This window comes from Podarcis pityusensis (genome assembly GCF_964106645.2).
Source record: "Podarcis pityusensis genome assembly, chromosome: 13".
Taxonomy (NCBI): domain Eukaryota; kingdom Metazoa; phylum Chordata; class Lepidosauria; order Squamata; family Lacertidae; genus Podarcis; species Podarcis pityusensis.
In genome coordinates this window covers 23374812-23391996 of record NC_138038.1, presented here as the reverse complement: position 1 = coordinate 23391996, position 17185 = coordinate 23374812, and the positions used below count along the sequence as shown (strand labels likewise).

Below are 17185 nucleotides of genomic sequence, written 5' to 3'. Positions count from 1 at the left end.
CACTTGCTGCGAGGTAGGATTTTCTGGGACAGGGTCTCAGGACCAGGACTTCAGCCACGGGACGTGAGAAAAGAGGAATTTGAGCATGCACAAATACCCAGTCAGCCAAAAATCTCGCTGGGGGACCTTGGGGCCAGCCATTACCTATCAACCTAACCTTTCTTTCTTTCTTTCTTTCTTTCTTTCTTTCTTTCTTTCTTTCTTTCTTTCTTTCCCTGCCCATCTCTGGGTTGTCCCAGCCACTCTGGGCAACTTCCAACATAATACAAAAACACAAAAACATCAAGCTTAAAAAACTACCCCAATACAGGGCTGCCTTCAGGTGTCTTCAGAAAGTGGTATCATTGTTTATTTCTTTGACATCTGATAGGAGGGCGTTCCACAGGGCAGGTGCAATTACCCAGAATGTCCTCTACTTGGTTCCTTGGTTCCTTGTAACTTCTCTCGCAATGAGGGAACTGCCAAAAGGCCCTCAGAGCTGAATGATGGGGGTGGAGATGCTCCTTCAGGAATACAGGCCCGAGGCTGTTTAGGGCATTAAAGGTCAGCACCAACACTTTGAATTGTGCTCGGAAACGTACTGGGAGCCAGTGGATTAGATGTAGTTTCTGAGTCACTTTCTGCGTAGAGCGCAGTGGTCCAGGCGGGAGATAAACCAGAGCATGGACCTACTGCCCAGGCGGGGTTCTAAGGATAAAATGGGGAAAGGGAGAACCATGTACAGTATCCCACTCTAAGCTTTTTGAAGGAAAGGTGGGCCATGACAAATAAGTAAACAAAATACTATTGCCCTGCGGATGTTTTCTTCCTGGGAGATTTTTGCTGGGCTCGCAGGAAACGGAATGATCTCTCCCTCCCCATGCATTTCAAGCTGCAGCTCTAGGGGTTTTTTTGGGGGGGGTGTCAAAAGCACTTGTGCATTGAATGCCGGGTTTTGTTTGGGCCACAGACTTTCTAAAGAATCTAAAGTGTCCGTGGTCCGGTGGTGAGCAGGCACTGCCACCTGGTGGGCGCTGCATGTTCCATGTCCTTTCATCTTGATTGTCTGTTGCTGTTTTGAAAAACACGAGGGCTGCTTAGAGCTGTGCTTTCCTTCAGTTGCTTTGGTTAAAAGGGGATGCTGATGGCTTCTCTCCAGATGGCTTCCTTGCTGCTGATTTCCCCCATTGCATGACATTGCTGCTTAAAGTCCAGTGGTTCAGTGGTAGAGCAATCTGCTCTGCACACCAACAGTCGTCTTCTTCTTCTTCATCATCATCATCATCATCAAAGTTTTTCCAGAGCTTTAATACATTTAATACCCCCATCCTTTCTAATACATATGAACTTCCCCTCCATGGTTTCCTTATTTCCCCTTATCTTGCTGCATATCATACCTAACACCCCTCTTCAGCTTAGCTTAATATCTAGATGGTTCTTCACTGCCGTCCACAGTTCAAATCCTACTTACAAACTTATCTGACTGTTATATTTCTTCAAATATTCTGTGAAAGGGCTCAACTCCTCCCCTAACACTGACTTCTCCTGGTCTCTTAATTTTCGTTACGAGACCGACAGTCGTAGAATCATAGAACTGTAGAGTCAGAAGGGACCCTGAAGATCATCTGCAAGGCAGGAATATGCAACTGTCCCATGCAGGGACAGAACCTGCAACCTTGGTATTATCAAGACCACACTTATAACCAACTGAGCTATCCGGGTCCCACAATCAATCCCTGGCATCTCCAGGTGGAACAGGGACTATCCCCGTCTGAAACCCTGGAGAGGCACGGCCAGTCAGTGTAGACAGGACTAGCCTAGGTGGACCAATGTTCTGACTTGGTATAAGGAAGCTTCCTATGCCACTAGGTTGGTCATATGCTCTGATTTCTGCTAATGTTATGACTGTGTGTGTGTGTGTGTGTGTGTGTGTGTGTTTTGCAACTATAATGGGCAGCTTTTTGTTTAAGTTTATTTGCACTTTTCTCATTAAAGCCGTGTAAGAAAAGCAAAAGCAGTTGAACTAAGTCTCTGTTGTGATGACTGAAGTCTTTGTTGTGTCAGAATGGGAGGAAAGATTTGCCCCTTTACCAAAATGTGTCAACAAAGGAAAATACTGTTTTTAAAAAAAGTTTGAGATAAATAATAATAATAATAATAATAATAATAATAATAATAATAATAATAAATTTATACCCCGCCCGCTTGACTGGGTTTCCCCAGCCACTCTGGGCGGCTTCCAACAAAATATTAAAATACAACAGTCTATTAAACATTAAAAGCTTCCCTAAACAGGGCTGCCTTCAGATGTCTTCTAAAAGTCTGGTAGTTGTTGTTCTCTTTGACATCTGGTGGGAGGGCATTCCACAGGCGGGTGCCACTACTGAGAAGGCCCTCTGCCTGGTTCCCTATAACTTGGCTTCTTGCAGTGAGGGAACTGCCAGAAGGCCCTCGGCGCTGGATCTCAGTGTCCGGGCAGAACGATGGAGGTGGAGACGCTCCTTCAGGTATACTGGACTGAGGCCGATACAACTTCAGTTTGCCTCACGTATAGAACCAGTATGATTCGTTCTCTTCATGCGTATTATTTTATAACAACTCCTTCTGCATACACTGGGCACCTTTTGTTTTTTTTCAGCGACGTTGCCCACCAATAATACATTGTAGGCAAGTTGGCTTCCTCCCTCCCCAAAAGGAGAATTATTAAGCAGCTGAATTTGTCGGGTTACCTTCCACACTGTAGTTTGCTGTTGGACCTCTGGGTGTGTGTTTTTTGTTTTCTTTCCTTGACTCTGTGACCACCTTTCATCACCTCTTCAACTCTTCCGTCGCCCACAGGGCCAGGCCGACCTACTGAAACACTCTAAGGCAGAGGCACTTGACACACTCTGGCAGATCCACAACGCCGCACAGTCCTGTGGCATCGGCCGGAATGGCGCCGCTTCCCCCGACCTCTTCCGCGGCCGAGCTCTCCTCGATCCCATCCCGGAAACCGAAGGGGGCAGCGACACCGGATCCTGCTGACTCGGAGTGGCCCTGAGACCAAGGGAGGGCAGTGGACTTATGGACACACACAGAGACTTGGGATGAAGCGTGGCGGATTTCTATTTTTATTTTTTAAAAATTGACACGAAGCACAGTTTTGTCTCCAGCGTGGGGAAGTAGCTTGAGGTTCTCGCCAGTCAACTTCCAAGTCACTATGCGCGTAACAACTGGGGCTCTCTTTTCCTAAACAGGGTGACCAACCCCAGACAGCAGATTTCAGATGGCAGTGACAAACAGATTTGACCGTAACCTGTGGGAAAACCTCTCCTTCACCAGCCTCTTTGGTCATTCCACATTGAAGACGTGCAGCTTCCCCCAAAGAATCCTGGGAACTCTAGTTTGTTAAGGGTGCTGGCAATTGCAGCTCTGGTAGGGGTGAACTACAGTCCCCAAGACTTTGAGGGAAGCCACATGCTCTACATGTATGGTGTTGATGTGATCACTGAAACAAACAGGAGACTCCATGTTCCTTGGGGTGCTCCCATTCATTTTACTGAGGCTCCCATGAAAAACCAGCGTCAGCAAAGGCCTCTTCATTCGTTGGACCAGTAACCAAGCCTGGCCCAGAAGCTTTTCTATAGGGGCTCAGATAGGTGTCAGCTGAGCTGCTGTGGCCTATCAGTGTAAAGAGGTGGTTGTTCGGCTGGCCTTCTGCAGTCAAGTCATTTTACTGCCGGAGGCAGAGCAGCGAATGTCAGCTGCTGCCCGAGCTGAGTTGAGCAGTAGCCAAAGCTAGTCAAGTACTGCTGTTTTCTTTGGCACCTGAGCCAGAAATTCCCACATGAGTCTCCCCCCCTCCCTGTCAGTAAAAATGCAACCATCATAAATCAAACAATCTGCTGTCCTTTTCCTGACACCTGAAATCAGCTCAGGTGGCTGCTCAATGGTAGGGCCGGCCCTGCTGGAATTTCATCCTTTTGGACGGAGGCGGGTGGCACCTCGGAGGCTGAATCCCCTGCCTGACATTTCTTGAGGTCTTGGGTCAAGGTCTGCTAGAAGCACAAGGCCCTAAGAGCTGTGCATAGGATCACCTCTGGATCCTATGTAGCGCCCCCTGTTGGTGAGTGGGAGGAGGCTGCCATTGGCATGTTATCTGGGCTGAGACTAAAATAAAAACAGCTTCTCTTTCTCTCCACCCTTGGAACTAAATTCACTAGCAAGAGGAAGGCCAAACTCAGATTTTGGGTACAGGATCCCCTGGGAATTGAGTGGCTCACAGCTGCAGAGCAAGGCTTGTAGCTGTGGGGCGCTGGAAGAGACTCCCTCAGGAGGTGTGGTGGGCTCCCTGCTGGTAGTATTTAAGCAGAGGGCCAACTGTCAGGGCTGCTGTGACACTGAGATTCCAGGATTGCTGGGGTGGTCTGAATGACCTCCAGGTTGCCTCCTTCCAACTTGAAATATTATAGAGTTCTGTTGTCTGCTGGACACAGATCTTCCTCAGGGCAAGGTGGCAGTGAGGAGGGAGAGGGCTAGAAGACATCTTGGTATGTCTTGTTCTCCCCCACCATGCTTTGAGGCTCCTAGTTAGAGCTGAAATGACAAGGAGGACTACATCTCAAACTTTCCTCTCTAGAATCTGGTTGTAAAACTTCAAATGGTTGCATCAAGTTAAGTCACACTCAGAGTGGATCCACTGAAATCAACAGAATTAATTGAAGCGTGCCAGTTGATTTCTGTGGGTTTACTTTGAGTATGATATCGCTGGATGCAACCCAAATTTTATCCTCTCCTGACTGGATTCCCCCCTCCCCCCATTGTTCCCAAGTTATGGAATATTGTTGGATTCAGGGTCGTGGGGTTTGTTTGTTTGTTGGCCAAAAAGAAAGCAAGGCTGTAAGATTGTAAATCTAACAAGAAGATCATACCATCTTGAAAAATAACACGCAGACCTTAAAGCTTGAGTTTTCAAAGTGTCCCTTAAATTCACATTTGAAATGTTGAAATTTGAAATATTTTGCCAGTCTCACAGATATTTGTGCAATGGTGTCTTCTGGTTCCTTAACATTGATCTCTCTCTCACTTTTCCTTGTTTTTGGGGTGTTGCTGAGTGGGGGGGGGGGCATAGACTGATGATTCCCCAGCTGGGCCCTGTTCCCCTCATGCCAGACCTGGAAGGCTTCCTCTAGGATTGTGAGGGATGGATTCTCTTGACAATAAAACCTGAGCTTCTCTTCTGTTCTTTCTGTCTCTTTTAATCATGCCCTCACAGCACTTGGAGAAAAGCAACGGGGGCAAGGAAAATGGTGAAAGGGCTCAGCATTCCCTCTGCACCCACCACTTCCCTCTCTTTAAAATTTCTGCCCCATACATAAACACTTATCTCCTGGTAACCCAGGTGTCTACCAAGCAGAACCTGTGTCCTCTAGTACATGGGTCAGGCATGCTGCCATTGTGCCTGGATATACCCCCTGTTTCCATACTATCTCTTATCAGGATCAGTTCCCTTTTTGGATCTCTATTTGAGGGACATCTCACCTCTCCTCACATCTCCCCATTGATGAATTTGCAACTTCCAAATATACCTGAATCTTGCTCAGTGTGGGTATGGCTTCTATTACAGTAAGACTTAGAGTGGGGGGCAGGCGAGACTGGATCTGGCCAGTGGGCCAGATTCCTGATTCCACACGGGTCAACTATGATCATAGCTGTGAACTCTTCTCTTTTCTTGAGAGGAATCCTATTCAGAATAAGGGAATTTCCCTTTAAAAAGGGAAATGTTGACAGCTATGACTATAATGAGTGAGTGAGACTGCCCACCTCTGCTCAAAGGAGATTGCCAAAACCAGCAGTCTGCTGATCGGCACTGACAGCAAGCCCTGCTAGCTACGGTGCAGCTTTAAGCGCCCAATAGTTTCCCTGAGGTCTCCCCTTTCTCTGCTCCACACCTGATATTATGTATGAGTTCTGATGTGGGGCAGTTGGACATGGTTTGGGAGAAACAGTTGTGTGGTCGAAACGGGGGCCTGTACTAGGCTTCGTGAGGCCTGCAGGCCGGAGGTTCCCCACTTCTGCCTTAAACAGATGCAGAAAGTTAATGGGGCTACCTGAAATGGAGAGGAACGTAGAATGGGATTGCCTGCTGTTTTTTCCTCAGAGGATTCCTGTACCGTTAAGAGCAGCCTGAGACACAATAATTTAGTCCACAAATCACACTTTGGCTTCATGTTCCCTGAAAGTCCCATGTGAGGCCTCTCTTCTTCTGAGAGCTGGTGGGGGGTGGCAGGTGGGATCCTGCAACCCCCGGGCCAAATTTGGCCTCCCTGTTTCCTCTGTGAAGCTGCTTCAGGCAAGCCTCCCTACCTGCCCTACACCTGACATCATACAGGTAAGGGTGGAGTTTAGCTGAAAGGGACTTTGGTGCCTGCACATCACTTCTAAGCCACCACCAACCAGGAATTGGATTCCTCACCTCTGGGCTAGGCTAGGAGGACGGGTGACATTGGGGTGCTGCACCCCCCGAAACCCAAGTACTGGTGCTGTGTATGTGTGCGGATTGGGGGTGCCATATTCTCTGAGACATGTGCCCCGTGTGGAAGGAAGTGTGCCAATGCCACGTGCCAGCGAAAAGGGCACTGCTAGCTTCTGGCTCCATGTTTTTGAGGTAATTAGCCTAATGGGCCCATGCTAACAAGTGCGGCGCCTCTCATTATCTCGGCCTAGCCGTTGGCTGCCTTTGTGGCTCGTAAGCGGCTGTCCGGTTCCTCAGACGTCTGTGGGTTCATTACTGGAGGGGGAACGACAAAGGCGGGTGGATGTCTTGGCCGGTCTCCAAGAGACGGGGTACAAAAGGATCCTTCCTCTCTTTTCTGAGCCTCTCTGAGGGGTCGGTGGGGAGACGGTTATTTTTGGCATTGCCATAGGAAAGGATGTGTGTGTCTGTGTCACGTATCATGGGAGCAAGTGAGGTACCTGGAGCCTACGTAGAAAATGGCCCTATAAATTGACCGCTTCCTCCAGCTTTTCCTTACAGCATCACCCCTGGAAGGTCATGACACAAGCCAACTTGTCGCCTTGAAGACAACCAAGATTATGGAGAGCCAGAAGATTAAGGTAACTGCCCTATCACTCTCTCTAGATGAGCAAACCTGGGGGGTGGGGTGGCGGCAGCACAATGTTGAGCTGGAGATGCAAATCTGGGTTGTCATGTTCCTCTCTAGTTGGGCCAAGCCTTGGAAGATAACATGAATCTGGAGTGAAGCTAGGAAACGCTCTTAGAAGGAAGCCAGTAGATCGATGTACAAAACCAGTTAAAAACAGAGGACTCGATTTCAAACTTGAGTGTCACGGAAGAGTGCTGTGGAGCTCAAAAGCTTCCAACAAGCTAATGGTGCAATAGAAGACACCATCTTGTCACCAATGTGAGGTTTCCCCCTCACAATTTTCTACTACTGCTGTTGAAGAGTATTAGGAGCTGCATGGAAAATTAAAGAAAAGCAATGCTACTTTCCCTAGAGGGCTTCAGACTAATTAAAAGGAATGGGATGGAGGGGAGGTCCAGGTTGGGTAAAAGGGGCAAGTTAGAAGTGGTAGTGGAGTAAAAAGTCAGGGGAAGTTTGGATGATTTCAAGAAGGACTTTGTGAGGTAGAGGGTGGTGGTCTCTGGTAGCTTGCGCTATGGGACAGAGAAGGGGGAAGTGCCCTGGGTATAGAGAGGGGAAGCAGCAGAGGTAGTGGGACGGAAGAAAAGCAACAAAATGGGAGCACAACCAGTGTGCTTGAGTGGAACAGGCGTGAGAGAACAAGGGTGCGCTGTAAATAAGAATCGCTGGTCCACCGGTCGAGCACTTCATCTCTCAACAGCGGCTGATCCGATGCATCTACGGTATGAAGTCCACAAATGGCCGTGAAGACAAAAGCTCTCTGTGGACTGTCGTCAGCATCTGATTCAGTGAGGTTTACTGGTTCTGAGCATGAGATCCCATTTCTCATGGCTGCTAGCTGTTGACAGACCTCTCGTCCATTTGGGGGGTGGGAGGTAGGAGGGAGAGCTGTAGCTCAGCAGCAGAGCATATGCTTTTTCATGCAAAAGGTCCCAGGTTCGGTTTAAAAAGAACCCCTTTTGGCGATAAAATTCCATCGGTGGCTTACACAACGTTCTGTGTGATTTGTTTCATTTCATCTGTCCTGAATGGCTGCCAGTCACTAGGTGAGCTTGTGTTTTCATATTGTGTGTAAGGGATAATGGACACTTTCTCACACTGTCTATAATTTTATATGTTTGCAGTTGGTTTATTTAGTATTAACAAGCCCCAAACAGGTTATAGTGAAACCAATCTTTCTTTGTTCACAGGTAAGCCCTGTTGATTTATGGGATTTAACCCTTTCCTCCCTCTGATTGTCCTGAGGAAAGTTTCTCTTCCTATAGTGCTATTTTACTTTAGGGATAAATCCTCCATTGCTGTGTGTCCGTGCGGCCGTGTGTGTGTGTGTGTGTGTGTGTGTGTGCATTTTCAATGCAAATCCAAGCTTCAGAGGAAGCATTTTCCTCTGATCTGCAAAGGGGCAAAGGAGGGCTGCATTCTCTTGATATGCCTGCTGAAATCCCAATAAATATTTTCTCAGACAGCTGATGCAATTTGCATAAAAATAAAAAAAAAACCTGCACAACATTGGTAAATTCAAAGATACACTGGACATCATGTTTAGCTTGGCCCTTAATGACTTAAGATCAGAAAACCTGACATTCACCTCCACAGGCAGAGGCAATATGACTCCAAATGCCATTTCCTGGGAATCATGGGGAAGTGGGAAGAGTGCAGTTGAGCTCAGACGCTGCTTTCGAACTTCCCCTAAGTACTTGGTTGGCCACTCTGAGTACAGGATGCTAGACCTTTGACCTGGCTCAGCAGTGACATTATGTTACATTGCTCTCAAAACCAACGTTTAAAATTGGACAGCACGGCTGCCCAAAGATCTGATTTAAAAGTGTTCGTAATTTGTACGTGGGGAACACTGCGGCTACAAGTGATGACATACGTACTTAGTTACTTAAATAATATATAACCCACTTATAATTGTTCATTTTTCACTGAGTGGGAGAACATCAGTGCAGCATAGTGGTCAGAGGGTTGGACCTGGACCTGGAAGACCAGGGTTCAAATCCCCACTCGGCCATGAAGCCCACTGGGTGACCTTGGGCCTAGTCACTGCCTCTCAGCCTAACCTACCTCACAGGGTCGTTGTGAGGAAGAAGAAGAAGAGGAGTTTGGATTTGATATCCCGCTTTATCACTACCCGAAGGAGTCTCAAAGCGGCTAACATTTTCCTTTCCCTTCCTCCCCCACAACAAACACTCTGTGAGGTGAGTGGGGCTGAGAGACTTCAGAGAAGTGTGACTAGCCCAAGGTCACCCAGCAGCTGCATGTGGAGGAGCGGAGACCCGAACCCGGTTCACCAGATTACGAGACTACTGCTCTTAACCACTACCTCACACTGGATTAAATGAAGAGAGGAAGATGAACCATATACGCCACCTTGAGCTCCATGGAGGAAAAGGTGGATATAAATGCAATGAAGAAAGAAAAATAAAATAATATTTCAATACGACTTACGAGTAAAAAATACGATAGGCTACCAATGGAACTGCATCAGAGCTCTCACTTCGATTTGAGTGGCTGGTAGGGTGCAAGATAGGGAGGCCAACAGTAGGGGGAGCCAGAGCCAAGGGCAGGCACAATCAGCTTGTTTTAGTTTCATCCCCATCCTCTTCTTCCCAGCTGATTTCTACAAAGGCAACACTGAGACTAAGAGGGTGGGGAGATGTCAAGGCAGTGCCACCCCCTGGTAAGAAGGTGGGCAGGTGGGCACTGGATGAGGGCAGACTGAGGCTGGTGGGGCAGTGCCCCATTTGCCCTAATAAGTCCTGCCTCCACTGCTCGATCTGTTGTCTCTTTGCTAAATGTATGTTTCCCCAGATAATTGAAGTGACCCATTATGACAACGTTTTCATCTCTGGCTGCCTCCTTGCTGTCTTTCTGCACCTCAAAGATCACCATCAAGAGTTTGCATCCAGGCAGGAGGGAGGATTATAATAAAATCCCTACCACTCTACTGCTTATGTTTGCTTGTTATTTCTGCAGAGACTGACTCTCTGAAGAGGTTTGTTTCCTTAAGAGATTTCTGGTTTATTGGACTCTGTGCCCTCTTTCATGAACAGAGCACTACTCCCACCTGCAAGCACGACTTGCCTTGCCCTCTCTGTAACACATGATATGGAGGGGTAATTGCAGTCTACTGATTCCGCTTGATAGACCGGGCTTCTGATATGCTCATTATATCTGCATTCTCTTTTAGCGCCAGGCAAAAAAATCCCTCCTCTGAAGCTTGTATTTGCATTGGGAGGAAATCTCGCATTGGCACCAAGATGATACTATTTGCATTAAAAAACAGCAGCAGCAATCACCCCACCATTAAATGCAAAGACACGTTTTCACTTAGTTTGGCCCTCAGATGCTAATTTGTAGCTGCCTATGAAAGTTATCCCAGTTGATGGCTCAGTACATGCAGTAAAATCTATGGAGCAGATAACTTGGTGCTAATTCACCTAATCTTTGCTTTCAGGCTTTTCGCATTAGAATATCAACTTTATATATTGCTTCCCTTTTTAAATGCCGCATGTGTATAATATTTTCTATGACCCTTGTTGGACTTTCTGATTTGCATTCATTCATTTTTATGTTTTGTTACCAGCTTCTATTCAGCCCCCGCTTTGAGGGTATTTGAATATTTAGAGCATCATCTCAGAGGGATGAGTCCTCAAGAAAAGACAGTGCCTCTTAATTTCCCCTAGTTTTAAAGCTGCTCTGCAATCTTGTGTTTTGAAATGCCAAAAGCCTTGTTCAGCTTTAGTTCAAGTGATGCCTGTCTCTTCAGTACAGGCTCCCCTTGTCCAGGGACTACCAAATCCAAATTTCAGAGGGCTTCTCTAAGCCTTTTTATTGAGAGTTTGCTCTGATTTGCTTGCCCAAAGCTTGCAGAGAGATTAAACGATGCCTGGTCTTCACTTAGCTTTGTTCTGATGTGTTTGTGGGGTAGTTTTATGACAATGAGCATTCGTCCTGATTTGTTTCTGTGTGGGGATGTTCCTGTGTCCTCCCATTAATCATTTATCCATCCTGCACTTTTTTCAGGGCCATACTCATGCAGCACCCTAAAATACCGTATTTTTCGCTCTATAGGACGCACCGGACCATAGGAGGGGGAGAACAGGGGGAAAAAAATTCTCCCCCTCTCTGCTCAGCGCCCCTTCAGCGAAGCGGCAGGAGAAACAGAGCCCCTTCCATTTCTCCTCCCGCTTCACTGAAGGAGCGCTGCGCAGAGAGGGAAAACTGTGCAGCGCCTCTCCAGCGAAGCGAAGCCTGGAGAGCAAGAGTGATCAGTGTGCACTGACCCCTCTCGCTCTCCAGGCTTCAGATGGCAGGAACTCTTGCTGCGCTCCAAAGGCTTGCGGATAGCTGCCTGAAGCCCCTGGAGCGCAGCGGGAATTCCCTGTGCTCCAGGGGGGTTCAGGTGGCTTCAGCGAAAGCAACGCGAAGCCTCCGGAGCGCGGGGGGAGCTCTCCCTCTGCGCTTCGGAGGCTTCGCGTTGCTATCTCTGAAGCCAAGGAGCCTGCATTCGCTCCATAGCATTCGCACACACATTTCCCCTTCATTTTTGGAGGGGGAAAAGTGCGTCCTATAGAGCAAAAAATACGGTACATGGTTTTGGGCACCATGAGTGCCCTCCTCCCAAAAAGTGTCTTTGGGCTCTGTGCTGTCACATGGGTCATGTGATTTGTGCAGGAGCACAGAAAGGAAGACACATGTCTCAGTTTTGGGACTCAGCATGTTGGAGGGTACGGTTTAGGAAGCTGACTTGTACCAAGTCAGACCATTGGACCACCTAGTTCAGTATTGTCTTCACTGACTGGCAGCAGCAGCTATCCAGGATTTCAGATGGGATGGTGCTGGGATTGAACCTGGGGACTTTAGGGTGCAAAGTTAATGCTCTGCCAATGAACTCATAGAAGTGCAGCTTGAGAGGGGATTTAAAGAAAGTTAAAGAAACTTTCATACATGTTTGCAGTAAGGTGGGTTTTTTGGGGGGGGAAGTACCCTCATTTCTGGCATTATAATATGTATTTAATTTCCTTAAGATGATAGGGTTGCTATTTTTAATACACGTTTACAGTCATGTTAACCTCCCAAAAAATATAGCACTGTTATTCTAAAACTCTCTATCGTCACAGACGAGAAAAAAAGTTTAATTAGGAGAACCCTAATGAAAATGTGGCAAATTCCAATGCATGCTTTTCCCCCCAAGCCAAAGTATAATTTAAACTTATTTGGCTATTCCTACACACCTCATAGTTCTGGTTTGATGATTAAGCTGCCTTCTGGGAAGGGGGCATCACTGGCTCAAGACATTTTGCAAAGCAGTACCCAAGGCCACCCAAGTTATTTTGACACCTGAGGCAGAAAAATCCTACAAGCACTTCTTCCTCCCTGCCCCCAGCAATAAAAATATAACAATTAATTGTAATTATGATGCATGAAGTTGCTAACAATTTGCTGCTTTTTCACAGCCGTGCCAAAATCTGCTGCTCAAGGCTGCTGCCTCACTCTGCCTAATGTTAGTGCCGGCCTGGCTGCGGCTGCTGTTAAGTTTACTCTGGAGGTTCAAATCTTCCTCTCATACTGAAAATTTCTGACTCATCTTCATACCCCTCCAGGTCCAGAGAGCCACCTTGCTGCTCCTCTTCTTCTTGCTCTGCTCCTCCGCCATGACCAAGCAAGCTGTGCCAGACTGCTGCCGTCAAAAGAGCTGCTCGTGCCACCTCTTTGAGCTGCTGCATGGCACGGGCAACCACGCCACCGGCATCCTCACCCTTGGCAAGCGGAGCAGCGCCACAGCCACCACCAAGGCCTTCCAGAGCCGGCTCTATCAACTCCTGCACAGTTCGGAGAACCAGGCCGCTGGGATCCTCACCATGGGCAAACGAGCAAGTGGATTGGGGCTGGGAAACACAGAGGATGTGCCTGGCAGCAACCGAGTAACGCCAGCACCATACTCTGCAAGGCCTGATCCAGCCATGGGCTGCCCAGCACCCCTTGAGAGGGACTTGCCACCTGGCCCAAAGATGGGTGCTTCAGATACCATTTACTAAGGCTGTGCATATGTCTCAGCAGGGGGGTGAAATTGCAAGAAGCCACCCGAGCAACTTCTGCTTTCTATCATCGCCGCTGTCATCTGTCCTTTAATGCCAGGCAGCTGCTAGGTGCTGTCCCGGAGGTGGCAGCGAGGCGGTCCTTCCCCTTGTGTAAATAGCTCTTTTCAAACTTCTGTCAACCTCACGCTCCTCTTGTGTTCTTTTCCAAATAAAGCCAGCTATCGTGTTCATTGCCATTCTGTTGGTGTCCGTGTGAGAGAGATGCTGCCGGCGTGAAGAACGGAAGGATGCCCTTTCTGGATCAAACTGAGCATCTGTCTAGTCCAGGAGTAGGAAACATTCAGACTGGGCGTGGATAGGCTGAATGTGGCCCTCCAGGCCTCTCCAGCTGGCCCTTGGGACTCTCACCAGGCCACATCCATCCCTAGGCCACAGCCTCTCACCACCCATGTAGCAGCCCCTGTTTGCCTGGCTAGGATGTGTCTTTGAGCTGCTGTTATGCCTTGTGGCTGCCTGGAGGATGGAGACACGTGTGTGTGTGTGTGTGTGTGTGTGTAGAAACTTCTTGCTTTTGTGTGGTTGTGCACTTTTTGTTGAGATTTGATTAGATGCTAGGAGACGCTATATTTATTAGATATTTTCCTTCCTTCCTCCCGTTTGTGAGTGTTTAGCAGAGTGCCACCCCTTTGCAGCTTAAACAGGAATCTTAGATTTAGCTTTTTAGTGTTAATAATCCAGCATGCTTTAAAGCAGACTGGATTTTCCTGACATTGGCCTGACATTTTGCTGAACTCCAACTCCCGTCATCCCTGGCCACTGGCCATGCTCGCTGGGAATGATGGGAGTTGTAGTTCAGCAACATGCGGTTGCCAAAGGTTCCCTACAGCAGAGCTATAACTCTGAAAAGCTGTGACTGAAACTTCGCCTGTCATAAACTCACTAGCTCATCCTAGAGAAGCCTCATTGTCCCCCCCCAACCTCCCCAATCTGCCATGTTTATAATAACCCTGACCCACCTTACAGGGTTGTTGTAATGATTGCTGCAAGATAATACCTATGCAACGCTTTTAACATTTTGAAGAGCTGTATCCATGCTGAATCATATTGTTTGTTATTATCAAAGGACTCTGTTCACTGACTGATTTCCACCTGAGATCAGACATGCAAAGTATTGTGTGCTTTGAACTCTCCCTTCCCAAATGTGAACAGCATCAAAGGTACTTGCCAGAGCTCTCCTCTTATCAGGCCCCTCAAATGCTCCTTGATGCTCATCAGCATCTCGGCTTGCAGAGCTGCTGTTGGCTGCTCTCACTGGCAGAGAAAGTGCTGGTGATTCCTTTGCCTTCCTGTGTGAGAGAAAAATGGTGTGTGGCTTATCTCCGTGGTAGAACATCTGCTTTGCTTGCAGAAGGTCTCAGGTTTAGTCCCTGGCAACTCTGGGCTAGAGAGAGACAAAGAGCCTGACTCTGTATGAGGCGGGTGTGTAGAGCTTATGGCCCTCTGGATGTTGCTGAACTAAAATGCCCATCATCCCTGGCCTTTGGCCATGCTTGCTGGGGCTGATGGGAGTTGGAGTTCAGCAACATCCGGAGGACCAAAGTTTCCTCACTCCTGATTTACGGCATCTCCTTCCTTTACCTTCCTATAGGTCCTAGGACATTGAGGACCTCCAGAACTAGAGACAGGCTGATGGGTGGACAGCTGTTTTTGAGTAGGTGTTGCTCATGCTCAAGAGATGAATGTTCACTGTGTTTGAAAAGAACACCCCCACTGAGATCAGATATTATTATACGTACCCTCCAACATTTCTCTGATGAAAATAGGGACATCTATTATTATTATTATTATTATTATTATTATTATTATTATTATTATTCCCCACCCATCTGACTGGGTTGCCCCAGCCACTCTGGGTAGCTTCCAACATATATAAAAACATCATTAAACATTTTAAAACTTCCCTAGACAGGGCTGCCTTCAGATGTCACATAACTCCATACCCTCCAACATTTCTCCACTGAAAATACAGACTTCCTAAGGAAAAGTGGGACATTCCAGGATCAAATCAGAAACTGGGACGACTTCTGTAAATCTGGGACTGTCCCTGGAAAATAGGGAGACTTGTAGGGTCTGAATTATCCTGATGACCTTCATCTGGACAAGTTACAGAAATGATCATGGCACAACAGAAGGAGATAGTAGCAGCATATATATGGCACAACAGAACGAGAAAGTAGTAGGAGTATATATAGCTCATCTAATTTGGGGCAGGCCTGTATTCTCCTGAGCTACAGCATTATTGCCTATCTAGACAATGGTCTGGGGGCTGGAACTGCATTTTACCAAATGACTAAACCCAAGGGTTGCCATACATCTAGGGGGGCTCTTCACTAAACCCACAAGCCCCAGCCCTGACTCCTCTCAATTTTAGTCAATTTATCCCTGCTCCCCACCTTCTAAAAAAACTCAGAGGGGTCATCACCGAAAAAGTAAAGAGGGTCACCAGACTCTCTAATACCCAATACAGTGGTACCTCGGGTTACAGACATTTCAGGTTACAGACTCTGCTAACCAGAAATAGTACCTCAGGTTAAGAAGTTTGCTTCAGGATGAGAACAGAAATCGTACTCCGGTGGCGCAGCGGCAGGGAGGCCCCATTAGCTAAAGTGGTACCTCAGGTTAAGAACAGTTTCAGGTTAAGAACGGACCTCCAGAATGAATTAAGTTCTTAACCCAAGGTACCACTGTAATTATTCAAGCATCAAACATGGGTGGATCTGAATAGACCAAGAATGGGGAAGCTAAGCCCTGTCCCCACATGTTAGACTACAGCTCCCATCATGCCTGAACATTGGCCATGCTGGCTGGAGCTGATGGGAGCTGAACAGCAAATGGAAGGCCACAGGTTCCCTGTTGCTGGGATAAGACAGCATGAATAAACAAGGCCATGCACAGCTGAGGACCACTGGGCCGCCCTCCTCAGCCAGGCACAGAGACAGAACTGGAGAGGTTCAGGTAAGGGGGGGCTATGAGGGCCTTTGAATTAGGGGTAGGGGGTCTCAAACCATATCACTCCCACATAGCCTTCTGGAACAGTAGCTAAGGAGCCATCACAAAAAGCTGGCCAGGGACTGGGGTCACATTCTGGACTTGGGCAACAGTGTTTGCTTCACCCGAGAGCCAGGGCAGGGCAGTCTGGGCTTTTAAATCCCTTCTTTTAAAAGCCTTCTGATCCTCCCCACCTGGGCCTTCTTTTGTAGCATGTGAGGGCTGTAAGAAGCCGAGTGTGCTTCGAGGTGTGTGCAAGGCTTCAAAGTGAAGTGGCAGGAAAGCTGCGGTTTAAATGAGCTCAGGAGTAAATTACTTGAGGCGACTTTTCCAGCCAGATTCGATCTCAAGGCCTGTACTTGCCTACCCCTTTATTAAAGTCTACAGTCAGAGGCAGCTCTTGGGGGTGGGATGGGGACAGTTCCTCTTCTAACTGCTTATTTCCTTGGCCGCTGGGAACCTGCCTAGGACAATAAGAGTTCTTCCATCACTACCTGGGTTGAACCAGAAGCACTTGCCAAAGGTGTTTTTTTTTTTTTTTTAAGCCAATGTCATTCTCTTAGAAAGTACTACTTTAATCACCTTTGATGCTCCATAATAGGCCACTCTGCCCCAATAGACCAGGAGCATAACCTCATCTCAGATAACCTATCTATTAAACAGATGCTTCTATCCATCCATCACTGTCTGGCCCTATGTCCACGCTGCTTGGGCAAATTCACTGGCTTGGCATTGGTCGGCAGCCAGGGGGCAGTGTTGGCAAAGAAAGCTGGCAGCTCCGGCTGCAATGAATCTCTTTGTTTGGGCGATTCTTTTGTGTGTTGTGTTAGGGCTTCATCTCTAAAAAAGGAAAGGTTAGGCGCTCTTATTTTGTACACAGCCTGACCTCTGGAACTTGTAACCCCCTACCTTTTAGGGGCTCTTTGTGTTTAGCAGTAAGGGGAGGACACTTCGCATGTGCTCAGC

General features: G+C 47.6%; 2 protein-coding genes and 1 long non-coding RNA gene across 6 annotated transcripts in view; 2 read left to right on the top strand and 1 right to left on the bottom strand.

Annotated features, from left to right (window-relative positions):
• The window catches only part of LOC308462023 (inactive phospholipase C-like protein 2), a 36483-nt gene extending 31285 nt beyond the window's left edge, over window positions 1-5198 (top strand). Inside the window, exon 6 of the mRNA XM_080979273.1 lies at window positions 2818-5198. Within this exon, the coding sequence (XP_080835399.1) occupies window positions 2818-3003 (186 nt within the window). The 3' untranslated portion in view covers window positions 3004-5198. The remainder of the gene's footprint in view (window positions 1-2817) is intronic.
• Window positions 1-17185, bottom strand: part of LOC308462149 — a 182916-nt gene that overhangs the window by 163540 nt on the left and 2191 nt on the right. For all 3 annotated transcript variants that reach the window (XR_013979010.1, XR_013979011.1, XR_013979012.1), the window contains exon 2: window positions 14397-14517. This is a non-coding gene — a long non-coding RNA (uncharacterized lncRNA). The remainder of the gene's footprint in view (window positions 1-14396; window positions 14518-17185) is intronic.
• HCRT (hypocretin neuropeptide precursor) lies at window positions 5864-14101 on the top strand. 2 transcript variants are annotated; one of them, XM_080979548.1, is made up of 3 exons: window positions 5864-6349; window positions 6995-7074; window positions 12734-14101. In XM_080979548.1, the coding sequence occupies exons 2-3, from the start codon at window positions 7054-7056 to the stop codon at window positions 13166-13168; spliced, it is 456 nt and encodes a 151-aa protein (XP_080835674.1). In that variant the 5' UTR covers window positions 5864-6349; window positions 6995-7053; the 3' UTR covers window positions 13169-14101. The 2 variants fall into 2 exon arrangements, with proteins under 2 accessions (XP_080835674.1, XP_080835673.1); XM_080979547.1 differs by having other exon boundaries at window positions 5864-6625; window positions 6982-7074.